The sequence below is a fragment of the Anas acuta genome, chromosome 3 (assembly GCF_963932015.1).
Source record: "Anas acuta chromosome 3, bAnaAcu1.1, whole genome shotgun sequence".
Lineage (NCBI taxonomy): Eukaryota > Metazoa > Chordata > Aves > Anseriformes > Anatidae > Anas > Anas acuta.
The window spans coordinates 24,624,541-24,641,287 of NC_088981.1; the positions used below are offsets into that span (position 1 = coordinate 24,624,541).

At 39.1% G+C, this 16,747-nt stretch overlaps 1 protein-coding gene across 1 annotated transcript in view; it reads right to left on the reverse strand.

Moving 5' to 3' along the window:
- TARBP1 (TAR (HIV-1) RNA binding protein 1) overlaps nt 1-16,392 on the reverse strand; it is a 34,280-nt gene extending 17,888 nt beyond the window's left edge. Inside the window, 19 exon segments of the mRNA XM_068676193.1 lie at nt 754-915; nt 2,002-2,099; nt 5,142-5,317; nt 5,621-5,717; nt 6,170-6,308; nt 8,062-8,151; nt 8,840-8,936; nt 9,670-9,805; nt 10,796-10,893; nt 12,441-12,493; nt 13,687-13,835; nt 14,318-14,391; nt 15,268-15,304; nt 15,307-15,360; nt 15,485-15,595; nt 15,598-15,727; nt 15,730-15,857; nt 15,860-16,096; nt 16,099-16,392. Coding sequence (XP_068532294.1) covers nt 754-915; nt 2,002-2,099; nt 5,142-5,317; nt 5,621-5,717; nt 6,170-6,308; nt 8,062-8,151; nt 8,840-8,936; nt 9,670-9,805; nt 10,796-10,893; nt 12,441-12,493; nt 13,687-13,835; nt 14,318-14,391; nt 15,268-15,304; nt 15,307-15,360; nt 15,485-15,595; nt 15,598-15,727; nt 15,730-15,857; nt 15,860-16,096; nt 16,099-16,345 — 2,313 coding nt within the window. The 5' untranslated portion in view covers nt 16,346-16,392.
- Between the last annotated feature and the right edge of the window lie 355 nt (nt 16,393-16,747).

Below are 16,747 nucleotides of genomic sequence, written 5' to 3' on the forward strand. Positions count from 1 at the left end.
CAGAAAAAATGTTTACTTTGAAATTACTGGTGTTAAGCACATAATTCACATATGTTCTTTGTTACAAATTAATTCTTGTTCTTTGTTAGAAAACTAAACCTAGCAAATCCAATACTTACAATCTTTTTACTGTGCTATTAACTGTTCTTGATCAATAATTCAACTCAGACAATACCAAAGATTACACTGCCAGGAAGTCTTAGTTTAATCCCCTCCTTTTACATGACAGTAATGTTTCTTTACCTTTTGAAAATATATGTATGTATTAGGCTAGTATGCCTGAAATACAGCTATAGAACAATGAACATAATGAATTGTATGAAAATCCAAAGCAATGCTAGGTTCTGGATTTTTTTTTCTATGTTCAGACTTTGAAATTCTGAAGATCACTGATACTAAGGCATACCAAAGGCATTTTCATTTAACTATAACAACCTAGGTAGGATCAGTTCACGTTCAAGGAAAAAAGCTTTTGGGTACCTACTGTCCTATATTACAACTGAAGTTTCATTTTTTAATAAAAGTCGATACAACTAAAATGAAACAAGTAAGAAAACAAAAGTACTAAAAATCTTAGCTACAAATATTTTACATTGACATATTCACAACTAATTACACAGGCAGAAAAATATGTATACATGCATACACAAAAATTATACTAGAAATATGGCTATATCATTGATATCTGTATTATTAACTACAGTTTTAATTTATATTAATATATATTGTAATAAGTAATACTGCATTAATTACCTCTTTGCAATTTGTCTCCCGAAAATTACGAATAGAGGCATTAGTGAGGGACAAAACGAAATTCTTGATAGTTGGTAACTTTTTCCAGCTGACTTGTGAGCACAAATTCACAATCTCTGGAATTAAGGCTAAGTATAGGTCACAACGATCCAGATCGCCAACCTAAGAAAGAGGATACAAAAGTAAACTGAAGCATTAAGAGGTGGAAACAAACTGAGAAGAGAAAAAAAAAACAAAAAACTACTATCAACAATGATAGTAGAAGGAAAGCAACAGGAAGGAAAACAAATTTATTAGTATTTTAAATCTTGTCTTTTCATCTTACAGGTTAGTTTAGTATAGTGTTTGTGATTATGCCTTAGAAGAGGCAGTCTGAAATTCTGTAAGAAATCTCCAGTTCTTTTAATTGGCAAGGTTATTTCCCTTACTGGGAGCAAAGGAATGCCCCATAAAACCACCTGAGCTAGCCTGAAACAGTGTTCAAATCTAACTCAGTTATCAGAACACAGCACTGCATTGCACCCTATACACATACAATGATACATCCTGCACTTCTCCAACTGGATTTTATCTCAAGATTATATCTTGCTTTATGGCTTTTGATTCTCCTGGCCTATCATACTTGCATCTTTCTTCCACACAATAAAACTACCCGTCTATTAAGCTGTTCACTCAGGGAATCATCTAAAAAAAATCCTTTAGTTTTCAGAGTAGCTCCTCTGCATTTTCACCCACATTCAGACTGAAATTCTCCTGATTCAACATTAATACTTGTTTTGATGCAGTAGCATGTTTCTTATCTGTCTTCTATCACGCTCATATTTTGGGGACTGTCTGCCATCAGCTTTTTCTTTGTGTTTCTTTTACTTCGTACTTTTCATGCTGTTTCCAAGAAGGTACCCCAGAGCCTCATGCTTCTGTCGAAGACTTCACCCATGCAGAAACATGAACTTTTTCCAGCTGTTGTTACTATATTCTTGTACAGACTTGTAATTTTGACTTTTATTCATTATCTCTTCTGCACACATTTCCATATAACTTTCTCCATGAAATCTGAACTGGCTTTCTTTTCTAAACTCACTCTTCATTAAATAACTCATTGCATCCATTCAAAAGAAGTTTACAAAAAAAGTCTACTTGCACAGAAATGCTGAAGTGTTTAAAGACTTGGTATGAAAACTAAGAAGATAGGTAAATCAAATTAACAAGCAAAGTCACACCAAAGTAAGTCTCATAACAACTACTTACCGTACTTAATTCATTTGTAGTAAGCTGACGGAGTATAAATTCAAGAATACTCTCCACAGGTGTCATTAGAGATTTCCAAATAAAAGACAGTACTTTATCTGTGTGAAAAGCAAAATAAATGCATTAACATACAAAAGTGCACTTTCTTAATTTATTACATCATACGGATTTAAGTTACAGTGCAAATGTTATACAGTAATACGTATTCAAATGCCTTAAATAAGTATTCAAATACCTTAAAACAGTTCAGTACTGTTTAGCAACACAAACCTCAGAGCCAAAAGAATCAAACCAGATGATAACCTTTCCTCTGGTTTATCATGAATTGGTGAGCCAAACAAAATTGATGGGATACCCAAAAATAAAAGCTTGATTTTCCATTTTTTAATGCACACTCACCCCGGTTCCATCCCTGTGCACAAACACCTTATTCATAAATGTATTCCTTAATGAAGAATAGAGTTTTCACATCCAGCAATTAATTGTATGCCAGAAAAATGCAGTTCTCTCTAATATGTATAGAAGTGAAAACTGTGGGGTTTTTGGTTTTGTTTGGTTGGTTTTTACTGTTTAAAGATAATTGAGATTTAGATAGAGACCAATCTTTACCCCTGGTAAAACACACTTCAACCTGTGCTTCAAAAGGGTGAGAGCTAGCTGGTACTGAAAGCCAAAAAAATAATATATCAACATGAAAATGCAGCTAAAATCCTCTGCATGACCATCCTGATCTAAAACCATCAGTCGTTAGTTTCTGTATTTAGGGGAGTTACCCAGAGGATACATCTACTGATAATTTTTCACTTGTTGACCTTAAGTTAGACTTAATTCAGCAAAGTTTTTATGAAATGGAAGAAGACCTTCAAAAGGTAGAAATATAAAAGGATGCACTTCCAGAAGTTCCAAATTAATATTGTTACTGCATTTCTAATGCTTTATGTGTATAGAACAAGCAGTTTAGCTATGTCATATTACTAATGTTTAATCATTTTTTTCTTAAAGCGACTGAAGTTTCAAATCACTAAAAAGTCTTCTGCAATTAAAATTCAGAAATTCTTCAGATAAAACATTTAAGATAGAAAACCACAATTTGCTACCAGTGGCTCTGTAACACTTTCGAAAACAATAAATAGCAAATACTTACTGTTTAAAACAGTGAAGTCTCACAGCTGTATAGACAGCAAAACCTCTGGAAAAATACTGCTGCTTTCAGATATATGTCTATCCCCATTACAGCATTTTTAAATAAAAGCACTTCCTAATTATTATTATTTTTGTTTTACAAGCTTAAAAAAATTCCTTTTTTCTTCCCCAACATTTTCTCATTTTCCAGTTGGCAGAAAGGACTGTTCACCTTCATGGCAACAAAGCTTTTGCATTCTACAGCATCACATTTCCCACCCCACCAACCACCAATGCAGTCTATTCGCAGCTCTGGAAGCAAGACTTATTATTTGACTCTCCTGTGCAAGATGAAGAACCATGAAAACATTGTAGGAAATAATATAAGAATTACTTTTCTTAACATAAACAGATGTAATACTACAAGTCCAACTCCATAAGCCTCTTGAAAGGCTACTGATGGTGAGCTGTAGTATGGCACCTACACGTACAGGGAGGAAGCATTCAAAAGGACAAAGATCCTGTGATGTTCAGCCTTGCAATAGCTTAGGAACTCTGGCAGCAGAACTAATGCTAAGTTAGGCATCCAAATTCCCAAAGCAGAAGCAATGGACTGCATCTACATTAGCAAGCATAGCAGCACATAAGGAAATTATTTATGGAATAAAAACCTAACATGCTGTCTTATGTGTTTTAGAGGGTTCTGCTTCCAACTTGCTCTAGCCCAGTGCTGTGACCTGAAAGTACACTGGCAGTTGAAATACATCTTCCAATTTAGTTTCATCTGAAGGAATCCACCTCAGCAGCCAGAGACCATCCTACAACAGGAACTGTAACAGCCTGCATAATTAGCATTCAACATTTCAGTCAAACAGCTGTAATTCAAGAGGGGGGTTACTGTATAAAGCACTTTTTAAAATAAGGTTAGGAATTTACTTCAGGACTGCATTTAGACATCTTTATGAAATCTGGATGCAGAACCCAAAATCGTTTCATCCCCCATGTAAGAGCCTAAATTTGTGGCCCCTGCTCCAAAGTATACTCTTGTATTTCATGTTATAAAACACTGAAAAAACAAACAAACAAACAAACAAAAAAAAACACACAACAATCTGGTGAAGCAGAAATCGAATGTCAAGATCCCTCGATTTAGTTCTGCATTCTAATCACAACAATTATGTTGCCACATTTCACTTGCTCTCAGGAAAACAAAAAAAAAAAAAACAAACAATAGAGCTGTTCTAGTTACACATTGACAAAACCTTTGATCAAAGGAGTAGTAAGGACTCCACAGCTTTTGCCCGGACTTTGTAGCTGAAAGGGCTACAAGTTGTTCACTCTATGGGGGACAACATCAATCATGCCAGCAGGCTTGTGCTGAAATGAGCACCACTTAACCTTTCTGTTTTTGACCAACATTAAACTAAAACAAGTCAGTTAAAGTTGCCAGCTAAAATCACACCTAAGATTGTGAAATAACTAGCATCATCCTAACTTTTGCAGTCTGAAGAGCATTAACTGAGACAAAAACACCTACCAGTCAACCCAGAGAACAGTAGATCTAGGAGGATCATTTTATGCACTTGAGTAAGGCTCTGCCTGAACCTGGGGTAACTAAGCAGGTTAGGCTGGGCTTCAGTACTAACTTATTTTTCAAGTGGCTAAATGATTTTTGAAATCCATACATCAGCAAAGAACAGGCCTACAGATACTTGTAATATGGGCACATTCTCCATAATGTAACTAACTGCAAATCTAATCTTAATGGATAACAACTATGTTTTTTTAGGATTCCATATTCTCAATTCTGAGTCCTTGGGAAACCTTCAGAAGAGCCTTTGTAGGACTGGACCCACAGCCTGATTTCATAAAACATATGTCAGCTTGTCCACTTTAAAAAAAAAAAATCACTTCTAGGCTAGTATTAATTCAACAATATAGCCTTAAAACATTAAGTACCTTATTTTTAGTTAGACTATAATTAATATAAGACACAGTATACTGAAGATATCACTAACCATCTTGCGTATTGGAACATTTTAACGAACGGGTCTGCAATAACTTCAAGAGAAGCTGTAGGCTTTTATCTGTTTTCAGTGTTGGTATGTAAGCATTACTGCCAAGTTTCATCAAGACATCCAGCAGAGGGTTCAAGAAAGCCTCTAGTTCAATCCATTCTATGTTGCTTTTTCCACTACACAAAAACAAAAATTAAAAAGAAAGTCTTCTTCTGAGTATCTGCCTTAAGTGCTGAAGTCACTTACTTATGGAAATAAATAGGACACAGGTTTCCAAGCCACTTAAGTATCTATAGAAATGTTACCCAGTAAGTTTGCAGCAACAGTTGGACAAGGTCTAAGGGTCTACCAGGATGACCCAATGTCTACAGAGACAAACTGACAATTTCCCATCTTGATTAGGCTTCTATCAGACCCTTACGGCATAGGCGGATAAGAGAAAAAGAGCAAAAATGTAAGCTAAGATAATTCATACTTACCTGGATTTATTCCTCATCTGCTCCACATCAGCAGCCAACAGTATCATTGTTGCAACAAGCTTAGCTTCAAACCAGTCAGGCATAAAGCAATTTTCTCCTAATTAAAGATATTTTAAGGTTTCCACAGCATTTAGAAAATAGCATTTTAAAACAAAATATTTAAAGAAATTAATAGTATAAAAGCAACTACTTTTAAAAATAATATTACTTTTTTTTTTTTTTTGCATTCTTTTATCTAAATACAAACTCTTTTCCTCTACACATCATAGAAGTTGATCCCATTTGCCTCTGCACCAAAATCAAATTTAGGCAGTGAGCTGTATTTAGTAGCAGATTCCCCACAGACTTATCTACTGCTTTTAAAAATATATTAGCATATTCAAAAGAAGTCAAATAAAAGTTCATATTTAAGAATGATGAATGCCAATGCCACAACTTCAGCAGAATTTGACTAAGTACAATATAAACAAATTAGTAACTTCTAAAATCCGAAGTACTTTTTTTAAATTATCTTCAAGAACTTTTTATATTAACAAATATTGAACTTACTTTCAGATGCTGGTGTCTTAAGATACTCTACCACAAGACCTCGTACATATTGATATAGTGATGATGTCTCTTGATGCTCAAAATCAGAGCGCACAGACTTTCTGAAGTTTCTGTCATTCACTTGCAGCCAACTGCAAAGCTAAATTAAAATCAGTATGTTACTATTTAACTGTATTTGCTAGCTCTGTACCGACATTACTTTAGCAAGGTAACAGCAATATGTTGAAGCACTGTCACATCAACAGATCCACACCATGGAAGGCTTTCACTGGAACTACTGGGAGGCCTAACAGACTACTCTCCTCAAACACACAAAAAGTTTCTTCCACAGACTAGTTCAGAGCACCCAAAGAAATGAAATTATTGTTACCATTATAAGGAAAAAAAATGTCTTCAATATAATACTGGTAAAAAATTCCTTTATCTCAGAAAAGGCTTCTGATCATTGAATGTTATCTAATGAGAGCTGCGCTTTTATTTCAACTTCTGTGCCAAAAAAAAATTGAATAGGATGACATGTACAGCATATGTACCGAGGTCACTCTGCACAAACCTTTTTATCATACTGCTGCATAACAAACCCAAACTATGGCTACTTAATCATCTGGTTCTGCAAATCCTATACACAAAATGATTTCTTTGAGTATTTCCATAGCATTTTGCACCTAACAAAGACATAACACATACACCGTCTGTAAATTTGCAATTCAGAATCTCACTTTACACCCTAGCCACATTTTTCCTTTAGAGATTCCCCTGTTACTCTTGCCTGTGCTGGGTTCATCCAAGCAACATGCAAATCAGAGGCAGCTCATACATTCTTTGGCCCATATACTGGCCCGTTCAGAGATTCTCAGGATGCACACCATCTCAGACACTACCTTCAGAACTAAGAGAAAGGGAAAACATGCACCATTCTAGCAGACTGTCACTCTAAAGATAAACTTTAAAAAAAGAGTTTTCTTTTCCATCAAATTAAGTTTTACAACATAGTTTAGGGGAAAGGAGGAAAAGGAATTAGCCAAAGGAGAAGAAAAAAATATATATAATATAGAGAAATAACTGCCTGTAGATCCGATGACCAAGAACAGCTTCAGCTGAGGATGTTACATCCACCTGGTATCCTTAATAAAAGTAGAGAGAGAAGCCCAAGTCGTGGCTCTGTGGATTCCATAGGATGCCCTGCTTCGCACTCTCTCCTTGAAGTTACCAACGATTTAGAGGAGTGAGCATGGATCCCTGATGGGAGAGATTACAGATGCTAGTACATGCTTACCAGTAGTTATTTTAGTTCCTACAACAATGGCAAAGGATGCAGAAGACTAGGACTGTGATGAACACATCAAAGCCTCTTACAGGACCAGTATTCAGGGATCAAAGTCTCAGTAAGAACTGATTCTGATTTGCATTTCAACATGGTTAAACCCAACAGCTGCAATACTAGATATACTAGAGAAACTCTAAGAAATGTGGTGAAACCACGGGAAGAAACGGGAGCTTGGTGTATACAAGCTCCCATGTTCAAAAAAGCCTCTGCTTCAAAAAATATTTTTCTTCTGTAGAACTGAGAATTTCTGCATGAAGAGAGGGAAAAGTCACGTTTTATTCCCCTCCCTTACTTTCAACAACTGTGATGTTGACAACCTTCAAATTCCTTTTTGTTTCGAATCTGCCAAATAATTTGTTTAGGGTTAATGTTAACTCCTCTGTAGTATTAAAGAAAAATCAGAGCTTCCAACTGAAACATAAATCCATTAAGACTCCATATCCAGAAAGTTGTGAATGTGTCAATGCAGAAGTTGCTAACCATTTAAATATTAATAATACATCATGTATTTGTATAGGTATTAAAAAAAGTGTTTGGTGAATATATAAGTAGCTTTAGTTCTCACCTCTATCCATAACATAGTATCTCTCCTTAATGATTCATCTGGTCTAAGGCACAGAATAAAGCTTGAAACTTCTGGAAGAGACACTTTCTCCTGAAGAAATCAATTAAGATACAATAATTTTTAACATAATATGCAATGAATAACATCTACCTAAGGATTCAGGAAGTCACTTTCATCTAGCAAATGTTGTAGAAGAAGAAATAGACCTTGCCTTTCCATGGTACAGACTTGTTTTTGGCTCTTCGGGAGCAGCTTATCTTTATCTAGGAATATAACTTAATTCTCCAAAGTATTAAAACCATAGAATGGGTTGAAAATTAAAGATCACCTAGTTCAAACATTAATCTGAAATCTATCTGAAAATTAATGAATGACTAGAAGAATAGTTATATCTATTATTAACACCTTTTAAATGAATGACATAAACAATCAGTCACCAGTAAGTCTTATTCCTCTATTTCTGAAAGGAAATTTCTGTTCCTCTAGCCGTAAACACTCAACACAGAAGCCTGTAATTGAAGGGGAATGCTGATACTCCACTCAGCTAAGAAAGCAAGCATGTTATAAGACAACCAGAACATAATTTGACTACTGAATATTATTTTTTTCTATTTCATTATTAACAATAGTTTTATCATTCTGATATCAATTAGTCGCAAACAAAAATGCAAATCTAATAAAGCCAGTTGTTCTATGTTATGTCTAGCAATTTTTTAAACATCTGTTTACACTGTACAAGTGTTGGTTCATTTCTGTCATCAGGAAGAAAAAAACTCACCACATCTGTCAAATGCATAGCTGTTTGAAGAAGATAGCACTGAGCAGCTCCACGCAACAAAATCTGATGTGTAATCATGGTACACTGTAGCACATCTCTGCAAAGAGAAAAATATGTGCTGTAGAAAATACACGTTTAGGAAATTTAAGAATTTCCTAATTACTAACGATTTTCCACATATTAGATTGTATTTAACAAACATACTAAATATAACACAATCTTTGCCCTAATCAGACAGAATATAACCCTAATCCCAGACTACTGCTCTACATACTTTCAAAAATTGAGGTTAAAACTTGGATAAACATATACGACAATATTAGAAGTACTGAAAAAGCACAGGAAATTTTTCACATCAGTTCAAACTGATAATTTAATGTTTGCATTTCTACTTCTAACAGATAGGGAAGCAGATGATGTTTGTCATCAAATTCTTACGCTAGCACTGACAGAAGCTGGATGAAACCCTCACTGCTCACTTATCAGCAGATGTGTCTGTTTTATTCTTTGTAAATTACTTTTATTCAATATTCCTTAGTCCACCCGTAAGATTTTAGTTCAAAGCTTCAAATTCAGTTAAACTGAAATAACAGATCTGGAAAGTGAATGCAGGCACTTTCAAAAAATCAGTGCAATTAAGGACGAAGTGCATGCCAATAACTTTCACCTAGCTTTCTATTTACAGGTCTTTCATGTATCAATTTGTGAGCTGTCTCCAGATGTAGATTGAACACGTAGATGTAGAACATGAATTAAATCCTGGCTCTCTAAATGTTCCGCATGTTTCCTTACAAGAAGTAAGAAAGAACGCAAGGCAGTAGAGGTTTTACCTTAAAGCCTGAAGTCCATCAGTGCCCAGTACTTTACATGCAGGGATACACGCCAGAGCCATTGAAAGAAACAAGATGGGAACAGCACACCAATGCCGACTTGTCATCTTCTGAATAAACTTTAACAGGAAACTACCTTAAAATAAAAGTAAACAAACAAACAAACAAAAATCAAGTGTGATTTTCTGCTTTCCAATGCATTTAAATGACAAAGACCCCAGCAGGAGAACATTACGATGCACTCACATTGCACATTTAAAATCATTTCTGAAAACTAAATGAATGACAAGGGTGTCTCCAAGTTGCTAATCACAGAACACTGACTTTTTGATAAATAAAATACATGCCATAGGAAAAGGCAAAGAAATAACAGCATCTACGGCACTACAAGCATGTAAGGTGTTTTCCACAACAGTATGTACCTGTGAATAGAGTATATTGAATAGAGCTGGTTCTACCCTAATTTCATCCCATTAGACCATACATTAAATTCTGGGCTGAAAAGGAGCAACCTTTGACAGACTACACTACCACCAAAATTTGGGAAACATCCCAGAAATCTTCCTGTATCCAACCTGATAAAAAAAAAAATAAAAAAATCCTTATTCAGCTTCTGCCTTAGGGCTTCAAAAGAGACAGAGTGCTGACTACACAGGTTGTGACCAAAGAGGTCTGGCAGATTGTTTTTATAAATCAACCTAACAAGGAAAAAAAAAAAAAAGGAAAGAAAGAAAAGAACATCAACACAGAATAGTTCTAAAGATTTTACACAGTACAGCATTATCTAAACTGACAAAGAAAAAATCTGCAAAAACTATTCATCTTCAGAACAACGGGTTGTGGTTATTTTTGTCTTTTTAATATATATATATATATATTATAAAAAAAAATGTCCTCGAGTTTCCCTTAAAACAATTTTGCAACTTGTTACAGCAGCATCCCTCTAAGCCTCTGAAGAATTCTCTTTTCTGGGAACTTCACTGTCATAGCGAGAACTACTCCTTTTTTCCCCCTCAAGTCATGTGGAAAAACTGGGGTAAATGCTTACATGGGATATGGAAAATGACTCCGCAGTTTTTATTTGGTTTCTTTATTTTAAAAAGATAAAGGTGATATTGAAACATACCTTTTTCTTCCTCTGGAAGAAGCATCAGATAAGTAGCCAAAAAATTCTGCAGCCTCATTCCCAATGGAGGACAGGCTCCCATTGACTGACCTGGTGTCCTGTTAAGTTTTAAAACAGCAAATACACAACTGACATGTTAACAGCTACAAGTAGGATTGACCTTAAACAAAACCAGAATGGTTAATCCACTGCAGAGACTGTCCCAATAGGCCACAGAGATGCAATGCATCAGCCTGCTCCCTCCACTGTGCCCAGCAATCCAACAGTAAATACAGAGAGGACGAAGAAGGTCACAACAATACCAGTCTCCCTAGCTACCTACAAGGACATGGTACAGCATCAGCACACTCAGGTATTCAAGTACAACCTCAAGTAAAGTTACTGGACTGGGAGCATCAAATGTTGAGCCCACAGTAAGAAATGGCACTACAGGTTCAACTTTGTGCCTGCACTAGCAGTATTCCACAGGCCTTTGGACAAGCAGGTTACCAAGACCTGTGTATAATCACTACTTCTGGTATACTCACTCTTGGTATACTACTCCTTGTATAATCACTCTTCTACTTTCAGATATATCCCAACATGTTTCACCAGAAGTATGAAAGCTATGACAGAAGATTATAAAGCCTTAACCCAACACCATTCTAACTTACAACTCCACTTAAAGCACACCAAAACATGCAGCATTTGCTGCTACTTTTGACTTCCCGTGTCTGATTTGAAGCGTATGACCATGCAAACCAAACTGCAGCTAGCTGAGGTGACAAACACAGAGCTGCTGCAAGATCCTGAAGCAAAGGTCACGTGTCCTGTCACGTTTAGATGAAACAACATATTCTAACTATGCTTACACAGGTATCCAGAACAACCAAATCCAATCTGATCACTGGTAAAGTGACAATCATATTTCCCTCTCTCCTGAAATGCAAAAATAATGTCAACTCTTTGAGCTGCCAAAAAAGGTCTGCCAGTCAAGGCTACTCCAACTGAGTTGGAGTTTGATTGTTAGCCAAACGTTCATCACCCATGACACTCATCTGGAATAAAGTGCATTCAACACTTTATTTCCCATTCTTAGAACTTTCCATGCAAGTAACACAAAGGATTGAAAACCATCAGTACAATGAATGAACACCAACTTGTAACCCCTCCAACTTTTATCTGTTCGTTATGTGTTTATACCCAAAGAGGCCACTGTCACGTCTTTAACAGTCTGCTCTGAAAAGTCTTTTATTTGCCAAAAGATAGTCATCCAAAGGTGGAGAAAAAATGTATCTATCAGTTATGATTTTGCAGCAATTAGCGCAACCCCTTCTGTCTGTGCAAAAAAGAAGAGAAGATAAATATTTCAGAAAGTTACTCACTTATCGTATCTCACTTCATTTCCAAATTAGTATTTTAACACTATATGCTAAGCAGAACCTTAAGGCATTACTAAGTTGCTATCATTAGGATGGAACTGAACCTGTTTCATCTCTTACTCACAGCCACACATCTTTCCCAAGAAACTCTCCACCTGTCAGTGAATTAAGCAAATACCATTTATTTACTAATATACTTTATCCAAAATTTTACCAACATGCTCAAACCTCTATTAGTAGGACACACTTACAATAATCAATACATTTAATAATCAGTTGCTTACCTGCTATAAAGGGAACTTTCTGAGAGGGCATCCATTAACGGCCCAATAACAAACTGATAAAAGGGAAGAACAATGAGTAAATGTACGCTTGCAAGGCACTGATACATAGAGACTAACTAGAATTATTCAACCTCACTTTAAAAGTAAAGGAAGAGTCAGAAACTAGAGAACACACTTGGCAATAATAACTATTAGTAGCAAAAGGAGTTGGAAACTAAAGAGAAGGGGGATCAGGAGACTAAACAAGCAGAACAGTATTTTTTAATAGGTAAATTTCACAGAGCATGGTGAAAGCTGCAGGCACATAAAACATTTTGGGAAACAGATGGAGAATGGATGGTGTTCAGCATAAGAAGGGAAAAGATATTTAAACACAAAATAGAGGAAAGATTAGAAGTAGAAGAAAGCAATAGAAAAGACTATTATACTACTAAACCATCCCTAGAAAGATTAAGGATGTGCTACTTTATTTTTATTTTTTTAAGGTTAACTGGATTTCGAGTTAGTGATCAAGAAGCTAACTTAATTTGTATAAATCAGAAATATTAGCCTTTGAGGGCAATATTCCTTCTACAAAGAGGAGAAAGAAGCAATGGTAATACAATACAGATCACTTCTTACTGAATTGTAGGCTGGTTGAGGTATCAACCTACACATGTTACCATATAAAAAACCCTAGGGACTTAAAATACTTCTTCCCCTATATGGAATATGTGTATGTGCGTTTCTAAAGGGAGATGCAGTAATACACTGATTATACTACATACATTTGAAATATCTCCCAGTTATCTAGCAATGGATCTTAAAAATCAGTCCTTAAATAGGAGATACTGTGCACAGGCAAAGTCTGTAGACCAAGTTTACCCAAAACTCTGTTCAACCAATTGATCTAATAATTTCGGAGAAGATCAGGAACCATGGAAGTCTGAAGCATCAATCATTCCCCTGCTAATGTAACCCTTGATAAAAAATTTCAATAAATTGGGTCGTACATTTAATTAGAGCATTAGCTTCAAATATGTGAATGAATGACTGTACTTAAGAACCCATTCCCTGTAGCCTGGCTATTTTCCAATTCATTTTATATTTGACATCACTTATGAATATAGCCATCACTCACACAGGTAAATAAGAGGGTATTTTTACAGAATATGCCTAATTCCAACACCACTGATGCAATCAGCATTAAGATACGTTACAAGTTAGAACATCTACTTGTTCTGGCAAGTAACCGTAAAATCCTTACCTCCGAAAAGCCAAGAGAATTGGGGAGATGCTTTGTTTCATAAAGCTCTAAAAAATGAAGGATGCCTTCCTTTGTCAATGTCTTATTCTCACTCTCAAACATTCTTTTATAGATGCACATGTGCCATGATGGGTGAAACAACCAACAACCTGTTACAAAAGCAAACTCTTCAAATTAACAGTGACGCATTAGTATACTCTTTTTACAAATCTATGTTTTAAGGAAATTCATCAAACGCACATACAAGACGTTGACATTCTGGATAACGCGATAGTCAATACACAACACACTTCAGAAAGATTATTACAGCTGCTAGATTTATAAAAATATCCTACTAAATCTCCCATTAAAAAAACAAAACAAAACAAAACAACAACAACAAAAAGTAAATGCTCAAGTAAAACAAAACATAGAGGGAAGTGCCAGGTAGTTAGTTCTGCTAGCAGGGAAAAAAAAAAAAAGAAAAAACTTCAGAATAAGATAATAAGCAATATGGTAGGATTTCTTGTTGCTGCATCTCAGAGCAGCACTGACAGTGAAAACTTAACAAAAAGCTGCAAATAAAATGAAAAAAAAAAGTGAGAGTTTATCACCTAATACTTTAGAGATGCTTCAGAAAACGTTGTCTTACCTTTTTCCCCTGATATAGCATGTTCGTATAAACTGTTTAGTTTCGGTAATACTGGCTTTATGACATGGATCTGAAATGCAAATCATATACAATGTAAGTAGTCAGTTTACAATTTCAAATCTAAGAACTGGCACTTAGTCATGAGCTAGAATTTACTGTCAATAGCATCAATGTAGCAATTGACAATAAAACTGCATTTAAATAAACAAACATACTCTGCAATGCCTGTGCAACTGATCCAAGGACTTTGTGTGCAACAGGAAATCGTAGTCTAGAGAATAAGACGAATTGTTACTTCTTTGCTACTGTATCATAACGGTAATCCTTCCCAATAACCAACCCTTCTATTCATCACAATTAGAATGTGAAGCTTTCAAATCAAACAGCACAAACCTCTGAAGTTAAACGCTTTGATAATTACTATTCTCTCAGTTACAGGACAATCGTGCACAAATAACGCAAGATAAGTAACCTACAAACAGGTAGTCACAACTAATTTATACCATGCAACTGCAGAGGGTCTCAGGCCAAAAGCAATCTTTCTACCAAGTTCACTGCCCTCTGAGTCAAACTCGGAATTACTTCCATCCAAGGGCACAAAGTGCTTTACTTGGAGATGTAGTGTCCTCTACTAAGAAGAGGTTGCTGAGTGTAACAGCCTGATTTTTGCTGAGAATGGGTTACCTCGCTGGGTAACTCAACGGGTCTTGCAATAAGCTGCAACCTGGGTTTTCCTTCCTTAGTTCAATGCACAGCTGTAACCAGATTTCAGAGAGAGATGGGAATGTATTCCAAACTATGCTTGCTGCATTTTAAAGATTAAAATTCAAAATGAATCATGCCTGACGATGCTTAAATGCCTTCAATGGCCCAAACTGTAAATGTTTATGCTGTAGGGGCCAGAAGCTATGGTGCAGGAGCTGCCCCCAGGCTTCCGCCGCCCTCACCTGTTTCCCTCCAGGGTTTCCAGCACCAAGATGTAGGTCTCCAGAAGCGCAGCAGCGCCTCGTTCTCCTCGGCAGACCACCAGAAGAGGCTGGGCTCTGCAGGCAACGCAGACAGCTCGCTGACACCGCGCTGAGGCGGTGCCACAGGAGCCCTCAGGGGAGGGGGCCACACACACAGCAGGGGCCGGGAGGCGCCGCGGTGCCCCCCCCCCATCCTTACCGTCCCCGCCGTCGGGGGGGCAGCGCAGGCAGGCTGCCTGCCCGCCGCAGAGATCCACGGCCCTCTTCAGCAGGTAGCGGGCCCTCCTGCGGCACAGCCCGTCCCCGTGGGCAGCCCCTGCTGCACCAGCCTCCAGAAGCGGGGGCAGAGCCTGGCGTCGGGCCCGGCCGCGGCGCCGCGGGGCAGCAGCGCGTCGCACAGGGCGCTCAGCGCCAGCAGCGCCCGCCCGGCCCCGGGGGCTCCCCGCCGGCCCCCAGCAGCCCCTCCCAGACGCGTCCCAGCGCCTCGCCGTTGCCGCCCAGCGCCGGCAGCAGCCGCCCGGCCGCCAGCGCCGCCGCCGCCTCGGCCTCGCCGTCGTCCCGCAGCAGCGCAGCGCCGCCGCCACGCTCCGCGCCACCAGCGCCGGCTCCTCCAGCCAAGGCGCCGCCGCCGCCAGCGCCTCCACCGCCGCCTCGGCTCCTGCCCCACCGCCTCCTCCTCCTCCCTCCAGCTCGGCCAGCGCGTCGCGGGCCAGGCGTGCGGCCAGCGGCGCCCCGCAGAGCTGCACGCAGTGCCGCAGCGCGCCCCGCAGCGCCCGGCACAGCCGCAGCCGCTCGGCGCACGCCGCCCCCCGGCCGCCCCTTCCCCGAGCCGCAGCAGCGGCCGGCAGCGCTCCAGCGCCACCTCCCAGGCTGCCCGCCGCAGCGCCTCGCCCGCCGCCGCCTGCCCCTCGCCCTCGCCCTCGGCCGCCGCCGCCAGGCGCTGCAGCAGCAGGCGCAGCGCCTCCGCGCGCTCGGCCGACAGCGGCGCGCACACGGCCCGCAGCAGCGCGCAGGGGTCGCCGCCGCGGGCCAGCAGCGCGTCGGCCAGCACCACCTCCATGCTGAGGGAGGGGGCTCGGCTCGGCTCGGTGCGGGGCCGGTGCGCAGGCGCGGCCCCGGTGCGGAGGGGTGGGGAGGCGGGGCCGGGCCGCTGCGCCCCGCTGAGGGGAGGGAGGGAGGGGCCGCCATGTTGGGGGGCAGCGGGAGGGGTTGGGGACAGGATGGGGGTCTCCTTCGCACCAGGTCTAGTGCACGAAGTGTGGTGTTCGCCCGTGCTTGCTGTTGCCGTCTGTTCCAATAAATAAAGTGTTTTCTAGTTTCAAGACCTGACCCGTGATCATGGCCATTGTTATAAATGAAGTCTCAGTCTGAATGTGGTAATATTTATAAAAAGAATATTTCTAAAAGGTATAAAAGGCAAGTAAACAGTGCTGGGTGTGCAGGGAGTCTATGCTCTACCAAC